Source organism: Fusarium falciforme, chromosome 8 (genome assembly GCF_026873545.1).
Source record: "Fusarium falciforme chromosome 8, complete sequence".
NCBI lineage: Eukaryota > Fungi > Ascomycota > Sordariomycetes > Hypocreales > Nectriaceae > Fusarium > Fusarium falciforme.
Window position 1 is genome coordinate 2,845,239 of NC_070551.1, and position 17,012 is coordinate 2,862,250.

General features: G+C 50.2%; 1 protein-coding gene and 1 pseudogene across 2 annotated transcripts, besides 1 other annotated feature; one reads left to right on the forward strand and one right to left on the reverse strand.

Annotated features, from left to right (window-relative positions):
• Nucleotides 1–503: 503 nt before the first annotated feature.
• NCS54_01068500 (Hypothetical protein) lies at nucleotides 504–1,505 on the reverse strand (the record flags this gene model as incomplete). Its single annotated transcript, XM_053155986.1, has 2 exons — nucleotides 504–666; nucleotides 724–1,505. The coding sequence occupies 2 exons, from the start codon at nucleotides 1,503–1,505 to the stop codon at nucleotides 504–506; spliced, it is 945 nt and encodes a 314-aa protein (XP_053011961.1).
• An 8,169-nt stretch (nucleotides 1,506–9,674) lies between these two features.
• NCS54_01068600 lies at nucleotides 9,675–11,143 on the forward strand (annotated as a pseudogene). The gene is made up of 3 exons: nucleotides 9,675–10,176; nucleotides 10,223–10,815; nucleotides 10,865–11,143.
• Nucleotides 9,675–11,143: a sequence feature.
• Nucleotides 11,144–17,012: the final 5,869 nt, after the last annotated feature.

The window sequence follows — 17,012 nt, forward strand, 5'->3', positions numbered from 1 at the left end:
GGGATGTCAGTGACGAGCTGTACAAGTAAAGCTTGTTGTGAAGCAGGGCTTTGCTTGAATGCGGATGACGATGGAAGGTCACATGGACTGGCAAGTAGATGGCTCTTGGGGTTTGGAGGAGATTACCTTGGCTAAGGGGGAGAAAATAGGGGTAATATTTGTGACACCAAGATTTACTTGAGTGTATGTAGCTGCGTCGTGGACTTGAAAACGGGGGGGGGTTTGTTTCATTTGATGGATTAACATGACACACATTTGAGGATCATCTAGCTTCAAACCCCAGATTTTCTACATTAGAGAGGAAAAAGAGAATGTTCATTACAAAAGGTGAATTGATGGGAGCTTGGGGCCCCGGCTCTGTGTTGCTGTTATTTGTGTATGGCTCTTGGATACGACTTGATTGCCTATCAGGGCCAAGGCAGGACCTTCTATTTACGGCTTGACAAGTTCCCTCTTCTCAGCATTTTGCCCGACTCATCATGCTTAGTCGCTGGATGCGGATCTCAGGGCACCAACGGGCGTATGAATTGGGCAAACCTCTCGGCAAGACCATCATGCCAGACCTCTACTCGCTCTCCCGAAATGTCGTTCGCATAGACCGTATCGAGATCATATATCATGACCGTTTTGTACTTCCTAGGTCCCGTTCTCTGAGATATTTGAGCCCTTGGTACACAAGTCAGTCAAGTCTTGGTATGGAGGGGCCTGGAGAAAAGTACTTACCTGTAGACTGTCCCTGTAGAGAGGCGATACCGGAAATCTCGTTCAAGTGATGATTGCTCCCGGTGTCTTTCATCAACACTGGCTTTCCACTTTCGCCCAGATGCCGACGATGGCCAACATAAATATGATCGCACCCAATTCCACCGGCGATTTGGGAATGAGTCCTCGTCGAAGCGATCATCATCGATATCTACCATGTCATCTTTCCAAGAGATGCCGCCCGCTTGCAACAGGGATGGTAGGTCGTCGAGGAACATACGGCATGTTATTGTCCACCGGGAGCATCCCACATGCTTGGCATAGGTATATGCCCTAAGCTTCACCTTCCACCCCCATTTCTCAGTCCAGTCGTACTCGCCCGATCCTGTCGTGTCAGTGGGACTAAGGATGGTATACTCAACCTCGCCTGGCTGTATGGGCGTTCCGTTCACTGCGAAAATGGATGCCGCCTCTTGTTCGATACGCTGACTGCGTAAGGTACGGAGCCATTGGACCAACTTTTCCTTCGTACTTCGATCTTGGGTTGGCTTTGCAATGTGGTCCTCGATTGGTTTGCACGCCTCCCAAGTTTTGCGTTTTCCTCCATCCATCCACCAATGGCCTACTGCGACAGTGGTACCGCCATTGCTGGCAATCCAGCCTCTCACGGAAAAGGTACCAACTCGATGCTTCATGTGGGATTTGAGCGCCCCTTCATTTGTAGGCCGCGTACAAGTCAAGTAATGCTCGTCCACTCGACGGGTAACCACCTCTTCGTACGCTGGGGGCGGGAGACTGGTCATGGCTGCTATGGTTGGAGGGATGGATCAAGATTTTATTGCTGGAAGATACAAGACAAGTATGAATCTTGGGATAATTGGTATTTATATGCCGTGTTGGGAACGTATAAACCTTGGACATGTTTAGAGTTGAAGCCTGCATCATGCAATCAGCATGTATGGCTGGGATGGGTCCAAGAACTATGAACCTGCATTACATACGTCTAATTAGGGTGTATATATTCAACACAGCAACTTGACTATTCAATAAATCTATGTGTTATGTGGCAGGTTAGTGTTAGGATTAGAGAAATAAGTTGAAACACTCACTTCTGAATATTTGTGTAATGAAACGGTCTGTCTTCATCCAATCGGATCCAACACATGCATAAACTTTATCCCTCAAGATTAATCTCACATATTGATCGTAGGACAGTGCATTTTCCAATTTTGTGGCCGTTTATTAGGATTACTCCTGTGTGACTCCGGCTCAACGCACCGCTCCGAAAACCCGTAGCCGATTTGTGTTCTGCAGCCCGTGTCGAGCTTTCAACCGAACCACTCAAGCGGAGCCAAGCAGGTACAAAATTTCTGATTGGCATGAAATGTGAGGCTCTGCCGCGGAGCCGTTCCGATCCTCGCGTGTTAGTCGTGGCTGTTCCATGGTGTACCCTTTGGCACAGCTCTTGTGTGCCAAGGCCACGCAACCAAGGAGTAGCCTCACAGGCATCATCTCGATTAGGTAGGCCAACGTATAAACGCGCATGCCTACGCATATGCAGCTTCTCGCCTACCGGCTCGGTTGTCAGACTCGGAGATATCCGGTATCTCTGCATGAGCTCTCCGCCCAACGGGTGCTGAGATGGTTGCATGTAACTGATGTGCATAGCCTTATGAACCAGAAAATGGAACATACGACGTCGGATACTTTGTAAGACAAGTCTTTGTGGCACACCTGAAAGATCTGTTCCATGATACCTACCGGGGCATTGGACAGACAACGCCTTCCCTCGGGTAGCGGCATGCGTTGCTGGAACTGGTGGGGGAAACATACATCTCAGTACGGCGGTGCACCCTGCACTACGGTAAGCCGGAGAGTCGCTTCAAGCGCAGTGCAAAGCCTACATCTTCGGGATGTTGCAGAATAAATGTGAGAGCCGCTTCGGACAGTGACGTGGCGACCTCCAATAGCAGGACGTGCGATAGGATACTGCCTGGTCATGAACACAACAACGACACTGACTCACATGCAAACAAACAAGAGATCATATACTTCATTCATGGTGAGAATAGCTACCCACCTTAGGGAACCCTCATCAATATCCCTTCACCTCGTCATGTGGTGTTATTCTCAGAAGAAGGAGGAATAATCTCAGACAAGATGCAACCTCCACTAAACTCTTACAATCAATGCTTGTATTGTTTTCAGGCTCTCTCCACAGAGCCATAACCTCAATTTATAGTTTGGCCACCTCTGAAGTCTTCCCCGTTTTCTCCCGAGACATACTCCGGGGGACCTTTTGTACACCTGTCGCTGTACTAGCCATGATGGTGCCCTGAATCAGGCGGTCTTGGAGTGATGAAGTGCCGTAGATGAAGGAAGCAAGCATCGAGCCATCCTGGACGGGACTGAAGGCTGTCAATATCAAGCCACAAGGCCAGACTGGACGGCTTACACCTTGGGGGGAGGGCCCGTTGGGTCCATCTTGGATCTTTGAGAAGCGAGCAGAGAGACCGAAAGGCGGTCGGATTTTGGAAAGATGGGTCTGGTGCAATCGGATTCTCGTGAGATAGCAGTGGGCTTAGAGATCAAGCTAGAAGTGAATAGGTGACTGTACGTTGAGTCGGGCGAGTCGTGAGATGATGGGTATAGGCTGCCATAGACAATCGTTGGGATAACGCGACTCTTTCTTCCGATGCGATGTGGGAATGAGAGGAGTTGAGCCACCCAAATGGAGAAGATGCAGGTCTTTATAGCGATACATCGATGTAATACCATGGTTGGGAAGCTCGAAAACCAGACAAGGCAACCAGAGATAATAAGGCAAGTACTGAGAACAAGGGAGGAATCGGCAAAGCTGTGCATCTCGGAAGCCAAAAGATGAACCATTTCCTGAAGAATGCTTAGTGTAGATACGGGAGGTGACAGATCACACAAGCTCCTGGCGAGGGGAGGGACAAGCGTTCCCACTCCACACTTGTGGACGTGCTACAAGGCGGTTTACACACGATGCATCACCAGCGCAGTCCAAGGCAACTCGGGAATGGTGGGGCCCGATTTGACCATAAAGACGGGTCAAGGCGGTAAAGTTCCTGGCACGCGGTGTAAGAAATGATGCATCAAGTTCCGATTCTGTGATGTGAGATGCCTAAGGGAACGGGCGGGTCCAAGACAAGCCAAACCCTGGGACGGGGTACTGGATCTGAGGCACACCCTGGGGTGAGATGCCTGCATGGTGGCATCTTGCATTGACGCTGTGCATGAATGTGTTCGTCTCATGAGACTTCGATGCCTGAGAAAACAAACAGTACCAAGCACTTCGGAGCTGAACCTCATGAGCGCTTCGGGTGAGGTCATGGTGAGATGAGGAGAAAGGGGAATCGACATGGCTCATTCAAGGGGCCTCAATTAAGTTTCCCGCAGGACTTGTCCATGTGTCTTTGCAGATGTCATATCTGAGTGCTCATTATGACCTAGCATCTCAGATCATCAGACACACAAAATGACCGGTGAGATGCGGGAAAATTCGAGGCGAACTGCCATCGGAGAATGTGGGCGTGGTGGATACCTCGGCTGCCATCAACGGTCAAGATGTGGATTTATGACCTGTCACTATTTAACCAAAGATCTCGCCCACCCCTGTCTCTGCATGGCGCGGGCAGTGGGTTATCAACTGCTCAATCGGGGTCCGTTTAGCTGCGACAAGGTGAGAGGAACAGGCAATACTGACCTGTCTGAACGCTGAATGTGATTCAGCTGTTCTCAGTGGCGCCTCTCGTACGCCAAGCATCAGCGTGGCTGACGCCATGTTCGTGGAACACGCTGCGTGATCAAGGGCCTCAAACGTGGTGGTTCTGCCGGTCTCAACGTTAATACCGGTCGTCCAAGCTTGGCGCTTGTACCCCTGCTCCCTCTTCCATGACATCAACTTTGGGATGGAGAGGAGAGCCCCGGGCCCCCACGCGGGTTGCCAGAATGACATGCGCCAGTATAGAGGCGTGAACTTTGTTGCTGTTCTGATGTCTCATTCATCTCTTGACAAGCATGGCAGGTTGCCAAGCAGCACGAGTCAACCGCCAGACATTCCAGAATCACCACACCAGTACCCCGGCTCACCCAATAACACGAATGTGAAACAATTCCTCAGCTGGATGGAGGGAAAATATTTCTTGGTCTCCTCGCTTTGGGGCACGTGGCATAAGGTGTAAGTGGGTGGGCTTGGGATGGCTGCATCTGGACGGAATGTTTGGACGAGGCCGTTGGCGTGGAGGGCGAACCTCGCTCTCGGGAGTGAATTGTATTTGCGAGTGACGGGCACAGGCCCAAATGCTTTGGGAACCCAAGTATACGGATTTGGTTGGATGCATGTAGGACGTTGTTGAGGCTTGTCGAATCAAGTTGCAGATGACAAATTGCAACCCAGCAGAACCGTTTGTTTCTGTCACAGCTAAACTAGGTACAGCATACACCGCAGCAGACAGAAGGCGCCCTTCCCATTTTGGTAGCTTCTAAAAGATCGATTTCTTTTTTTTTTTTCCTTTTTTTGAAGGAAAGCAAGAAATTGTCTAGGTAGGTTCGCAAGCTCACGTGCGTCCAGCAACTTGCACTGTCTTTTTCTCTCTGCGCCTTGACAAGCCACCCACTCCATTTGCCGCTACTCGACTATAATGTGCTCATGATAGAATAAACTCCTCGTAGACTCGATATCCTTCTTCTCATCGGACGTGTCGGCTTTAGCGAGGCCAGAAGCGGGCTTGTGGTCCTCTTCTCGGGCCGGCTCGGTGGCTGTATCGATAGTTGCGAGCTGGACCAGACGATCAGAGAAGGAAGAGGTGTCGTAGATGAATTGTGTCAGAACCGAGAAGTCGTTGGGACACCTGTAAAGGGTTAACAGGAGATAAAGTTTGACCCTGTGAAGGGACATGGACCTACATCATGTCATCCTCGCTGTTCGAGTCCACATCCCTGGAAGCTTGCTTGGGGTCCATGAGAGGCAGTCAGAGTTGTCTCGGGAGACAGCAAGTCCAATACTGCAGGTGGGTTCTGAGAGGTAGGGGTGGTTTTAAAATGTACAAGAAGGTTTGATGGAGTGAAGAAATGCGAAGAAGGTATGAGAGTTCTGAATGGCAAGGCTTTGGCTGGATCAAGAGGAACGTCCCGATGCTTAAGATTCTTCGATTGTTGGACTTCGCTTGTTTATGACTCTTATAAAATAAATTGAAGAGATGCGCGAAGCCCTAAGGCTTTATATTATCACCTCTCTCACGGTTTCTTGTCCGCAAAAGGTATCTTGTCCATCGAGAGGTCAGCCTCAGGCACGAGACGAGGCAACCGCCGCAATCCTAGGCTCAGTGACGAATTACGAGTGCCCAACCTGCGGCTAAATGAGCCACTGGGGGGGGGTTGGTTGGTGCACAACTTGAACATCATACTCGTCAGCATCGTGGATTTCCAACTCACCGTCACTGCCCTGCTCAAGCCTCTTGGCAGGAGGACAGTCGCATACAAGCGCCAAAAACGGAAACGACAAGGACCCCGGCGGGATCCTTGCTAGTGCTGGTGCCTCAGTTCTGCACACTGGTGGGGCTGTCGAGTTATCCATCAAAGGATTGTCGCGGGTGTGAAGGGGCTGACAGCGTCCGACGAATATGCTTACAAGCAAGGTGCTTAGTCAAGGGCTCGAAGAAGCTCGGAACGAAGGATTGTCGAGGGTGCGAGGGGGCTGACAGCGTCCGCCGAATATGCTTGCAGGCAAGGTGCAGAGGTAGTATTCGAAACGCAACATGCAGCAACCCCCCCCCCCCCCCGACCTGACCGCTTCAGCTTCTCCGAGTGGCATCAAGTGGCATGGAGGCTAGGCTAAGATCAAAATTGATCTCTTCTGAAAGCGAAGATCTCCGGAGGTCTAGATTTATGGCCAGCGAGCGAGAGAGTGAAGCGCAGCGATGGATATTCCGCATTGAGCCTGCTCATAGAAGGAAGATGACGGTGACAGCCATCTTTTTCCAAATTTCCATTCGTACCAAGAGGACAATTCAAACGTCGGCAGGGAGTATGGGCTAAATTGATATTCTGAACTAATGTTCGTCCCAGTGGGCTGGCATGGAGTGGAGCTTGCGACCTACGCCGACGCTGAGTTGGCAATTGAGGCTCTCCAGCCCAGCTTGATGATTCCGGGCGGTCGCGCGATCGACTCAAGAAAGAGGATAGCTTGACGAATGACGGCACGTTGTGAACGCCTCGGTTGAAAACGAATCGGGTGGCCGGAAGAAATAATCCAATGTCGCGTGTCTATTCTCTCCCAAATTTCGGGTGTGAAACGTCTCTACTGTCAGGTGTGCTCAAAGATCGACAGTCATGCAGTTGCATGTCCGCTGGATAAACACAAGGTCTGTTCGGTGAAATCACAAATGTGTGATGCAAGAAACAAACTTGGGTACGAAAAACATGGAAAAAGTAACTACCAGCCCATCCGTTCACTTCACTATTACTCAATGAGGTTGCTTGTGATTGCATCCACGCCAGCACAACTGACTGTATCGAGATTGGTCGGGGCAAGACGGGCGCAAGTGGCCGTCCGTCTCTTCACTGCTCTGCGGAACGCGCTCGCTTAGTGCCGGTCGTGCAGCATCCCCGGGAAAAGAGATCGTGGAATGTAGTCAGGCATTGCTCAGACCATCCCCCCATCTGAAGTCATTGGCCGTAGCACGACCAAATCTACCGAGCAGGCGGCTCACAGGCTCTGCCTCAGCGTGGGGGGAACATACAGCTCCTTTCAGTGCCACGTCTTGCTCGACAAGTCAGGGGGTCTGCAGCCTTGATCGAATGATCCATTGCGTGGCCTCTGATTGCACCGGAGCCCGACCCTCTCGCATGCCGTTTTCCCCATGAGGCCGGTTGAGACGGTGGAGCTGCTTTTGCATCCGCCCTTTCTTGACATCATCACAAGTCCGACAGAAAGGTCTTGTCTCCTCTCTTCACTCCATCTTCAAAACGGTGAGAATAGCTACGTAATGAGGGGGCTTGGGACAGTGGCAGATGCTCAAGCCTCAACTTGCTGACAAGCGATCTGACTGTCAAAGTAACATGGGACATGATCTACGTGTCGGCAATCTTATAGCCAAACTGCCGGTTCTTTATGGAGGTTGGACTTGTCTTGCGCTTCAAAAATGGCATGAAGGGTCGGTAAAGGTCATCCATCAGAATGGATCATGATGACCTTTTCCCATTTTCTCAACCTGTAGCTCCGCTGAGCTCCCACCGTTTCAACTGCTGACCCATGTCCTTGGGTCCAACCCCACAAGCCGGGCGGATGTAAGCGAGTGTGGGGATCCAGTCCGTCTCCCGAACGGCGTGCGGGAGCTAACTGCGGAGCCCGCAGGGTCCGTTCAGATGTCCGAATTTCTCAAGACATGGGACCCCTGTGTCTCTTTCGGTGTAAATAAGACACAGGGGTCTCCAGATGGCCAACTAAACATCTGAGTGAATTGTCGGTGGAGCGGGAACCTCCTAACACACTGCCAGTGACGCAGCCTAGTCTCAACAAGTGGCAGATGGTAATACTCCAACAATGGCTTGTAAGCAGAGGGGCACAAGGTTCGTAGACCACCGGCCTTTTTTTTTTTTTCACCCTTTGGCGTGCGGCCTGACACCATTTTGCACTTATTTCCATCGCTTTTTAAACATGCCATGTTGTCTCCCTCTTCTTTCTTCTTTCTCACGCTCGATCCTTTGACCGTCCTCGTTTCCCTCGCTTGTTCTCTACTTTTCTTTCTCTCAATCCCCTCTCAGCGGCAAGAAATCACCCCTTGTCTCCGTGCCTGAACTCGCTCCTCCCCAACCGGGTCAGCACCACCTTTTCGCAATCGCTTTTTTGGCCATGATTATCAGGGACGGTTATAGCCAATCTCACGAAGTCAATATTGAATGAATGTTAAGATGTAGCTATTGACCAAAGCTCAATTGTCTCCAGTCGTTCTAGTTTCCCCGCCCCCAAACATTGAAACACTACTCTCTGAGCCATGGCTCGCCTGGACTATACTCGACATTCAATCACTTGTCAACAGGCTTGCCGCTCTTCTTACCCTTTGTATGATCGGTCGAATCGGTGCTGGGGTGGCTGAGTGGAGGCGCATGGCCCTTCGCGGGGGTCGACGCGATGGTGATATCGGCGTTGGCAATTTGGACTTGACGATCAGAAAATGAAGACGTGTCGTAGATGAACGGCAAGAGCATCGAGAAGTCTTTTTCGGCCCTATGATTGGGTTAGTAGGTGATATTGGAAGTTTGACCTTGCCAAGGTTTATGGACTGACGGCAAGTTGTCATTGACACGACCAGCATCAGTGGAAGATAGGTCGATAGTCATAAGGGGTAATTAATAGCGTCCTGAGGAAGAATCAGGTACGTGAAAGTAATAGCTGACTGGAAAGGAGAGGGAGTGTCTCCACGAAGGCGTGGTATGGTTTGGGAATGGCGAAGGCTTGGGAGGGTGGGACGATAGGGCCTGAATGAACGAAGGGAGAGGAAGAGCAATGCTCAAAGAATGAAAGGCTTCAATTCCGCTTGTCTATGGTTCCTGAAAGCTAAGGGGCATGGAAAAAGCGAGCGGGATGTGACACTTTTATGTCAAGACGGCTGCCATTGTTGAATAGGTTGATAAGGAGGACACCCAGCATCGATCCACCGATCCACTATTCGTATCATTGAGGAAAAGCTTGAGCTCGATCCCCCAATCCTTGAGGTGAGGGTGATAGTCGTGCGAGATGTGCCAACGACATCACCCACCAACCATCCTTGCAGCCGCCCCATTATTCGGCCATTTTAGGAAAGGCACGAGTTTGGGCCCCCCGGAATCCACTATTCGGCCATTTAGGAAGGATTCTTCATTTGTGTTCACAACCCCATTGAACCACCAACGGCCTGTCTGTACCCCTCTCCGCGTCACGTAAACCTGTCCTTACTCTTCCCAAGATTGTTGAAGCGCTCGGCCTGCGCAACGTCGAAGCGATGAGCGGGCGACAGCAAACACTAACCGGCCCGGGACAGGGATCCGCCAGCCGGTCTCAGTCCGGAGTCCTGCACTCGGTCTCGGAACGCCGGGATCCACGGCAAGAGGCATTCACAAGACTTCGCGAATGCATTCCCCAAGACGAGGACCAGTGGCGAGAAGCAAGGGAGAGACACGGCTTCTCAACCCCAGAAGAAATCCACGCAAAGGTATCAGCCATAATCAAGGACGATCCATCACTACCTGGGGACTTGCGGAAGTTTATGCATCTCGCAGTCTGTTGCGTGGATCGATACTGCGGAGATGAGGCTAAATATAGCAAATATCGGGACCGTGTTCATGATGAGCACCTCTCTGAACTTACTATTGACCGCAACATGTCTGTGGTGCAGGATATAATATCCTTGATGGATGAATTATATCCCATCTTGCAGCACCGCGTCTTTGAGATTATGTTGCTTTATGGTAAGTAAGAAAAGCACTTACTGGTTGCTTAAGGGCTAATGATTAGCACCTCTCAAAATAAGCCTACTCAAATACTTCAGGCAAGACAAAGAAAGATTCAAGTCATGCTTCTCTACAAGCAAGATGATATCTAAGGAGCAAGCATCTTTTCCTCTCTCCCCGCCAGACTTAATTGTACTTCGATACCCTCAACAATACACGTATGTGCCCCCTCCCCTCAAGTACAGTCTGGCTTATTATAGCAGCTATAAAAAAGTTCACGAGGCCCTCAATGTCAACGCTCTCCCGAAGTCCGAGTACCTCAGGCTAGCCTCGGCCCTCGAAAATAGGAAAACACTGTCCCACGTCCTCCCAGCTTCTCATTCAGTAAGAAAGGGCCTCTATGATACCATCCGGGATGTTTGGTTTGACGATGTTGATCTGTTTGAGTACCTCCACGCCGACGTCATCTTCACCATTCCTGACCGCATTACTGGCTACAAGGTATTTGATATCCCAGAGGGTATCCAGAAAGAGGCAGCCTCGGCAGGCGAGGAGCAGGATAACTGTGTTCGTCAAGACGTACACAATGCAGTTGTTTTTAGATTTAGCTGGACTCCGCGCCTCAGTATCGTTGTTAGGCACGTCTACGATGAACTAGTACGTTCGCCTTCCACTGGCAATGTGAAGAAGGATGCTGATTAATGAGGTGCGATCGGATATTCTAAGCCCAGGGATTTCTCGTGTGATCCAATTCTACTTTCGACACGAGTCTGGTGCAATGGCCACTCCCAATGGATGGCTCTGCATCATCGTACCTACTGTCCTGACCACTGAGCGAGTCATGATAACATTGACCTACGGAGATGTCCAGGAGGAAATTATGTGGTGTAGTGGCTCTGGGTTGCTTCTTGGACCAGGCGCAACGCTGTCAGTACCAAGCATGGTCTATTATATCTTGATAAGCGTCTCTCTTGACTGGGACTAACCTCACCTCTCCATACCATCAACGCTCGAGAGTGGGTGGCCATATCAAGAGGAGTCTTTGGAAAGTCTCTTGGGCTAGACGCAGTCGGCTGGGATGAAATCGAACCTCCCCCCTCGGCTGGGGAAGGCTAGCGACGCATCTGCCGGCTATCCTGGAACGTCGATGAGATGTTACACCCTCACTGGCTGGAGATCTTGAGGAGTAAATGTCACTGCCACTGTTCTTACGCGGACTTATTGGATCAGCCGAACATCAGCGCGGCTTCATGCAGCCCTCAGTTGTCTTCTCAAGAACTATTTGCCTCGAGATGGGCCGTCCTCAGCGCCCCATCGATATGCTGCGGGGAATTTCTTTCTGAGCACGATGTTGGCAAGTGTTGGGGCTCGTGTCCCCCAGTTATCCATGAACAGATAATCCAAATGCTACGAGTTCCATGACACTCATCGATATCTCGTTGATATACCAACAACACAAAGTTTCCAAGGTTAAATCCGAATACCATACATATTAGGTATCTTCTCTGAAAAAAGTATGAATCGAGAGGGAGAAATAGTCTAGGTAATAGAACAAGGCGGTGTCAAGTCACCCCGGAAGCTCCACATCTAAGCCTCATGGCTCAAGTATTGACCTTTCATGAATATATGTCTCAGTCATTCACAAAAGACTCAAGATTTTTTCTTGTTATCTTAAAGGAAGGTGAGTGCTATGTGAGCCAGATCGACATGGCTGTACGGTTGAGGGGTGGCTGGCTTCGTTGAGATCCTGAACTGTATGCAGTCCAGCCCAGGCTATCGCAATTGCGTGCAGTCGGTGTTAATCAACAAGATTAAGAGATCAAGACTCTACACACGAATGCCACCAGTGGCAGAGTAACATTGCAGAGCAAGGGCAGGCCTCATTCTAGGGAGTGCATGATCGCTTATTCATGTGAGCGACAACGAGCATAGAACGTCAAAACGTAGGATTGGGAGCGAATAGGAGGTGGAATGTTCCCTCGAGACACAATGCTGGCCTGTTGGCATTGTATTTAGGATGAGTTGACACAAATTGACGGGTTAGCGAGATCAGACATGTCGATAGAGGAGGCATGATGAGACCAGATTGCTGAGCCCGATCACCTTGAGTGACAGGTGACACGTACTGACTCCCACAGCTTCCTAGGGAAGAAGAGAGAATGGGGGGTGGCTAGAGGAATTGTTAGGGCAAATAAGTACCAGGCCACAGAAAGGTTACTCGTTGACACACAGAAGCCCCTCCAATGCTTGCCCTCAGTCCGTCGGTGCGCTGAATCCACGATCTATCAACCTTCAAACTGGAATAATAAGAAGCATGGGATTATAGTTTTTATTTAACTAAATTTTAATGAAACAACGGAAAGGGCTATCCCCATAGGTTCAAGTATCCTTAGTCATTTATGTTCCCCCTGCTGCTTTTGTCGTCTAGACCTTGAAACGCCCCTCCATCTATTGCGACCTAACTGAAAAATGCCTGAGATGGACTCATTTTCCTGCGGGCTTGTCGGCTTTCCCCTTCTTGTTTGTATCGTTACTGGTACGTTTGGTGGTACCTTCATGGCCCTCTTCAAGGACGAGCTCCGTGGTGGAGCTGACGATAGTAAGCTGGGTCAGGATGTCCGAGAAGGAAGAAATGCCGAAGATGAAACGAATCAGCATCAGGGAGTCGGAAACAGGCCTAGAAGATCAATATGGAATACCGTTGACCATGGGAAGGGTCATGGACTGACAGGCCATCTTGTCCACGTGCATAACCCCTATCGGCAGGAGTTGGGTTGGAGGCCATGGTGAACAAACGATGTTATATCGGAGAATAGTGGGTCCTAAAAGACAGAATTCGAGCGGCCGGGAAAATTAGAGGGTATGCCAGGAGGTCTAATGGAATCAGGATGGGGAAGAAGGTCTGAGAGTTACTCCGACTAGACGGCGAAGAGAAATGTCACGATGCCCTAATGATGAAATGATCTAATGCTGGTTTCAGATAAAGTCCTTCAAAAAAAAAATTAAGACAAAAAATAGGAAAGGAAAGCGCGAGAAATGGTGAGTTTTATATTGCGATCATGCTCGTTCTGGTTCGCGGCCATAGCCATGCACCTCACACGAAAAAGCGTCCGCATCCTTACATCCCGACGATACATAACTCCAGCAGGACTAACGAAGGGTACAACCAACATACATCTGAATGAATCATATCATTGATGTTTTTCTTTCCTCCGTTCGCCATGAGGAGTTCCGAGTCTGGATTGGGAATGTTGCATTCCAGGAAGGGACAAGAAAAAAGCAATTGCTAGTCCTGGTCGCAGGGGTACATCCTAGACTCTGCAGACCCGCCTTGGAGAGGATCTCCGAGCTTTACCGCTCGATTGGCTCCAAGATATTTGATCCTAGTCAACTCCAACTCGGGTCGAATCTGCGCACGATGACGCGCTCGTTACCTACGTGGGGTGTTGGCCCGTTTCACGTTTCAATCCATCCAGAGACCGAAGACTGCAGAATCCCTGCCCGAATGCCCGAGTGCTGCCACCAGACCGTGGTTAACTCGACGAGGCCAACTGGTCGATCAGGTGAGTAAGAAGAGAGAGCACTATAGCTGTCATACTCGCATAATCTTCGCTGGAAGTTGTTTAACAGTTAAAGGCAAGGAGGAGAAAATATTATCGTCGTTGGCACTCTCCATCACCTTTGCGCTCCGACAATGGGTGGCAGAAGGACCCATACTTGTACTGGAAGACTAGACAGGGAGAGAAGGGTTGGCCAGGGGCCAGAGGGACAAAGAAAACAAGCACAGGAGTGTCATGATAAGCAACTTCCACTATCCGCCTTGAAAAAGAAAAGATGCGCTCGCTTACAGCTAGCCATGGCTCTTTCGCGGTGGTTTAGCATTCCCGTTGATGCCAACCGGGCATTTATTTTCAAGCTTCCTCTGGACGGCTCGTTACGCAATCAGAGCTATCAAAGCCAGGGCCTCTGGGGAAGAGCACGGACCAAGGGGGTGCGACCTCCAATCGATCGACTCCCTCGCCTGTTTTGGAAGGTGCCTGGCCTCCGTCTAGAACGGAAGGAACCCCTGAGGGGGTGAGTATATAGGTTCCGTTTCGGAACGGTACACCTAGAAAAAACCACGCCCATTCATCATCTCCTCGTCCTACTTTTTTTCTTCGCCTTGATATTTCGTGACGGACAAACTTTGCTAGATCATCTCGCGTGGCAGTGGCGCAAGTGGCTGATTCAAGGAGTCAGCCGCCGTTGCAGCCACCTTTCTGCGTGTGCGCCGTGGCTTATGCGGCCGATACGGTGACGGCGTTTGCCGAACTGTTTTTGGTAGGCACGCACACTAGCACCTTCCCATCTCCCGTTTGGGATGGGACATTATTGAATCTTCAACGTTTGGCAACAGGATCAAAGATATGACCCAGTGATTCCGGGTTCTATCATGTTACGCTTCGACCCATGGCTTGGCATCACTGACCGTAGCTGTACCCATCTCGCTCTTGCGAGTTGAATATGGGCGATAGCTCTTTGCCAGAAGGCCCAGTTGGCCAGCTAGCTCTCACCGTTTTCTGTCCCGGATTTTGGTCCTAGCCTGCCCGCTCTGGACTTGGACGAGCATCAAATCTGACCCTATTTTGACGGGGGCATGCCAAGACCACCTGCAGGTAGCAAACACCGCGTGCCTGCATTTAGAAACCGATCAGCAATTGTACAAGCCCGAAGAAATCCAAGGTTTCGTATTGGATGGAGGTTGCCGAGCTTGAGCTTACGCTCAGCTGAACATGGGCCATCAACGTGCGTTGACCACGTTACTGAGTCAAGGGAACTGTAATCAAGGTGCACTTTGGGCCAGTCGCCTCCAACCGCTCTACCCAGTGATGCTTATTGCTGCATGTCGTCGGTGTTGAGAAGTTGAGAGCGACCTACCTATACGAAGTCTGTCGATCTCAACAATTAAGGCGGAAAAGAGGGAGAGTGGGGAAGAAACAATGCTACTGTTGAAACCGTTTCTTCTCCGCATACGTGCGCGAGTCGCACGTGGTGTCGGTATAAGTGCTCGGGTAGTTCCTTGCTACGGCCGGCCAAATGACGAAAAAAACATTCAGGTGCATACAAGTAGGAAGGTGCCTGTATCCCAACTTTTTGTATTGCCATCGAGTACAGAATCAAATGATTCGTGACTAGAGAAGATGAGACATGCGAGCAATCGGTGAGCGGAGCAATACAATTCCTGAACGTTTGGAGGAACATTCGTGCGCCTTTCCCACAGAACCTCAGTCTACCTACCATGTAGTGTCTATAGATGCATTTTATTTTAGGTAGATACTTAGTCAATTATTTGAGAGCATTCGTGAGGCTTAGGGTAGGGTGAGACAGCATGATTACAATGGTAAGGTTAAGGATTGGAGAAGAATTACCACTTAGATATCAGAGCGAATAAGACGAGAAGGATCTTTCATAGTGAAGGCCGAGATAATACATTTAGGATCAAAGAGCTAGAGAATATATGGCGAGTGTCTGACTAGCTCGAGTGGGAAACGACAGATGGCTACCCTCACACCTTCCCTTGCGAGTAGAGAGGCTTTGGAACACTCGCCGTGTGCTTCTCACTCAGGTCCCCAAGACCTACGAGTACTCTGCCTTTCAAGCCGTAAAAGCAGAAATCTGTTGTTGTATATCCTAAAAAGCTGATGCTAAATGATCGTGAAGTCGAGGTCGCGATATGAACCCGAGTGTCTCCTGTCGCCCTGGCCTGCCTCTCTTCTCCTCAAACCCCCCCCGACACTGAAACACTTATATGTCTCATGACCGATCCAAAGATAAACTCACTTGTCTACAGGCTTATCATCCTTCTTCTTGTTATTATGATTGCTCGCATCGGCGCTGCGACGGCTGGAAGCAGGTTCGTGGGTCGATGGGCGGGTAGCACCGCCGTTGGCAATCTGCACTTGACGATCGGAAAAGGAAGATGTGTCGTAGATGAAAGGCAAGAGCATCGAGGAGTGGTCAACGGACCTATCGCTGAGTTAATATGAGGCAAGAATTGACGCTGTCGAAGGTAATGGACTGACCTCGAGTGGCCACTCACATGGACAGGGTCAGTGGAAGCCGAGTCGGTGGCCATGAGGGGCAGTCAATATTGTCTTTGTGAGAACAATGAGTGCCGGTAAGACCCAGTGGTCTAGAGATGCAAGGGAAATATCCAAGACAGCAAGGTAAGGTCCCGAAATGGGCAAGGCTTGGGAGGTATGGTAAGACAATAGGAGTTTGGCTGAATGAAGAGAGAGGAATCACACAATGCTTCAACGATGGAATGCTCTAGCTCTGCTTGCCTGATGAAAGTCTGGCAGAAGCGAGAGGGAGGTGATGAATTTTATATCACAATGGCCGACATTGTTGTCTACGTGGTGCGCCTCGTCTCCGGTCAGGCCAAGGTGATCCTCGAGAAGAGGCAACCTTCCGACAACGACCAGACGACAGACATTAAGGTGCAGCTGAACGAGCGGCAGGAAACTGCTTTTGCAGCATCAATGCGCTCGGTCGGTCAGTATGGAGGACCCCATGAAGGACTACCCGCTGTCCAAAATTCGCATCTATGATAGTGCCCCTGTCACCCATACCAAAATTTGCATCTGACACCTTGTAACAACTGAGGAAAATACCCCCCCACGGCGACTTGGTGTTGTCTCACGCCCTAAAACGTCATTACACCCCCTCCAAAGTCGTAGCCCAGAATTCGCTTCTTGTCGTGCCATTCTTGACGTTGACCCCCTACCATTCCAAAATTCGAGTCCACCCCGCCTACCCCGGGGCTTAATCCCTACCCTACACGGGATGGCAAATCTGTCCACACACCCTACGGC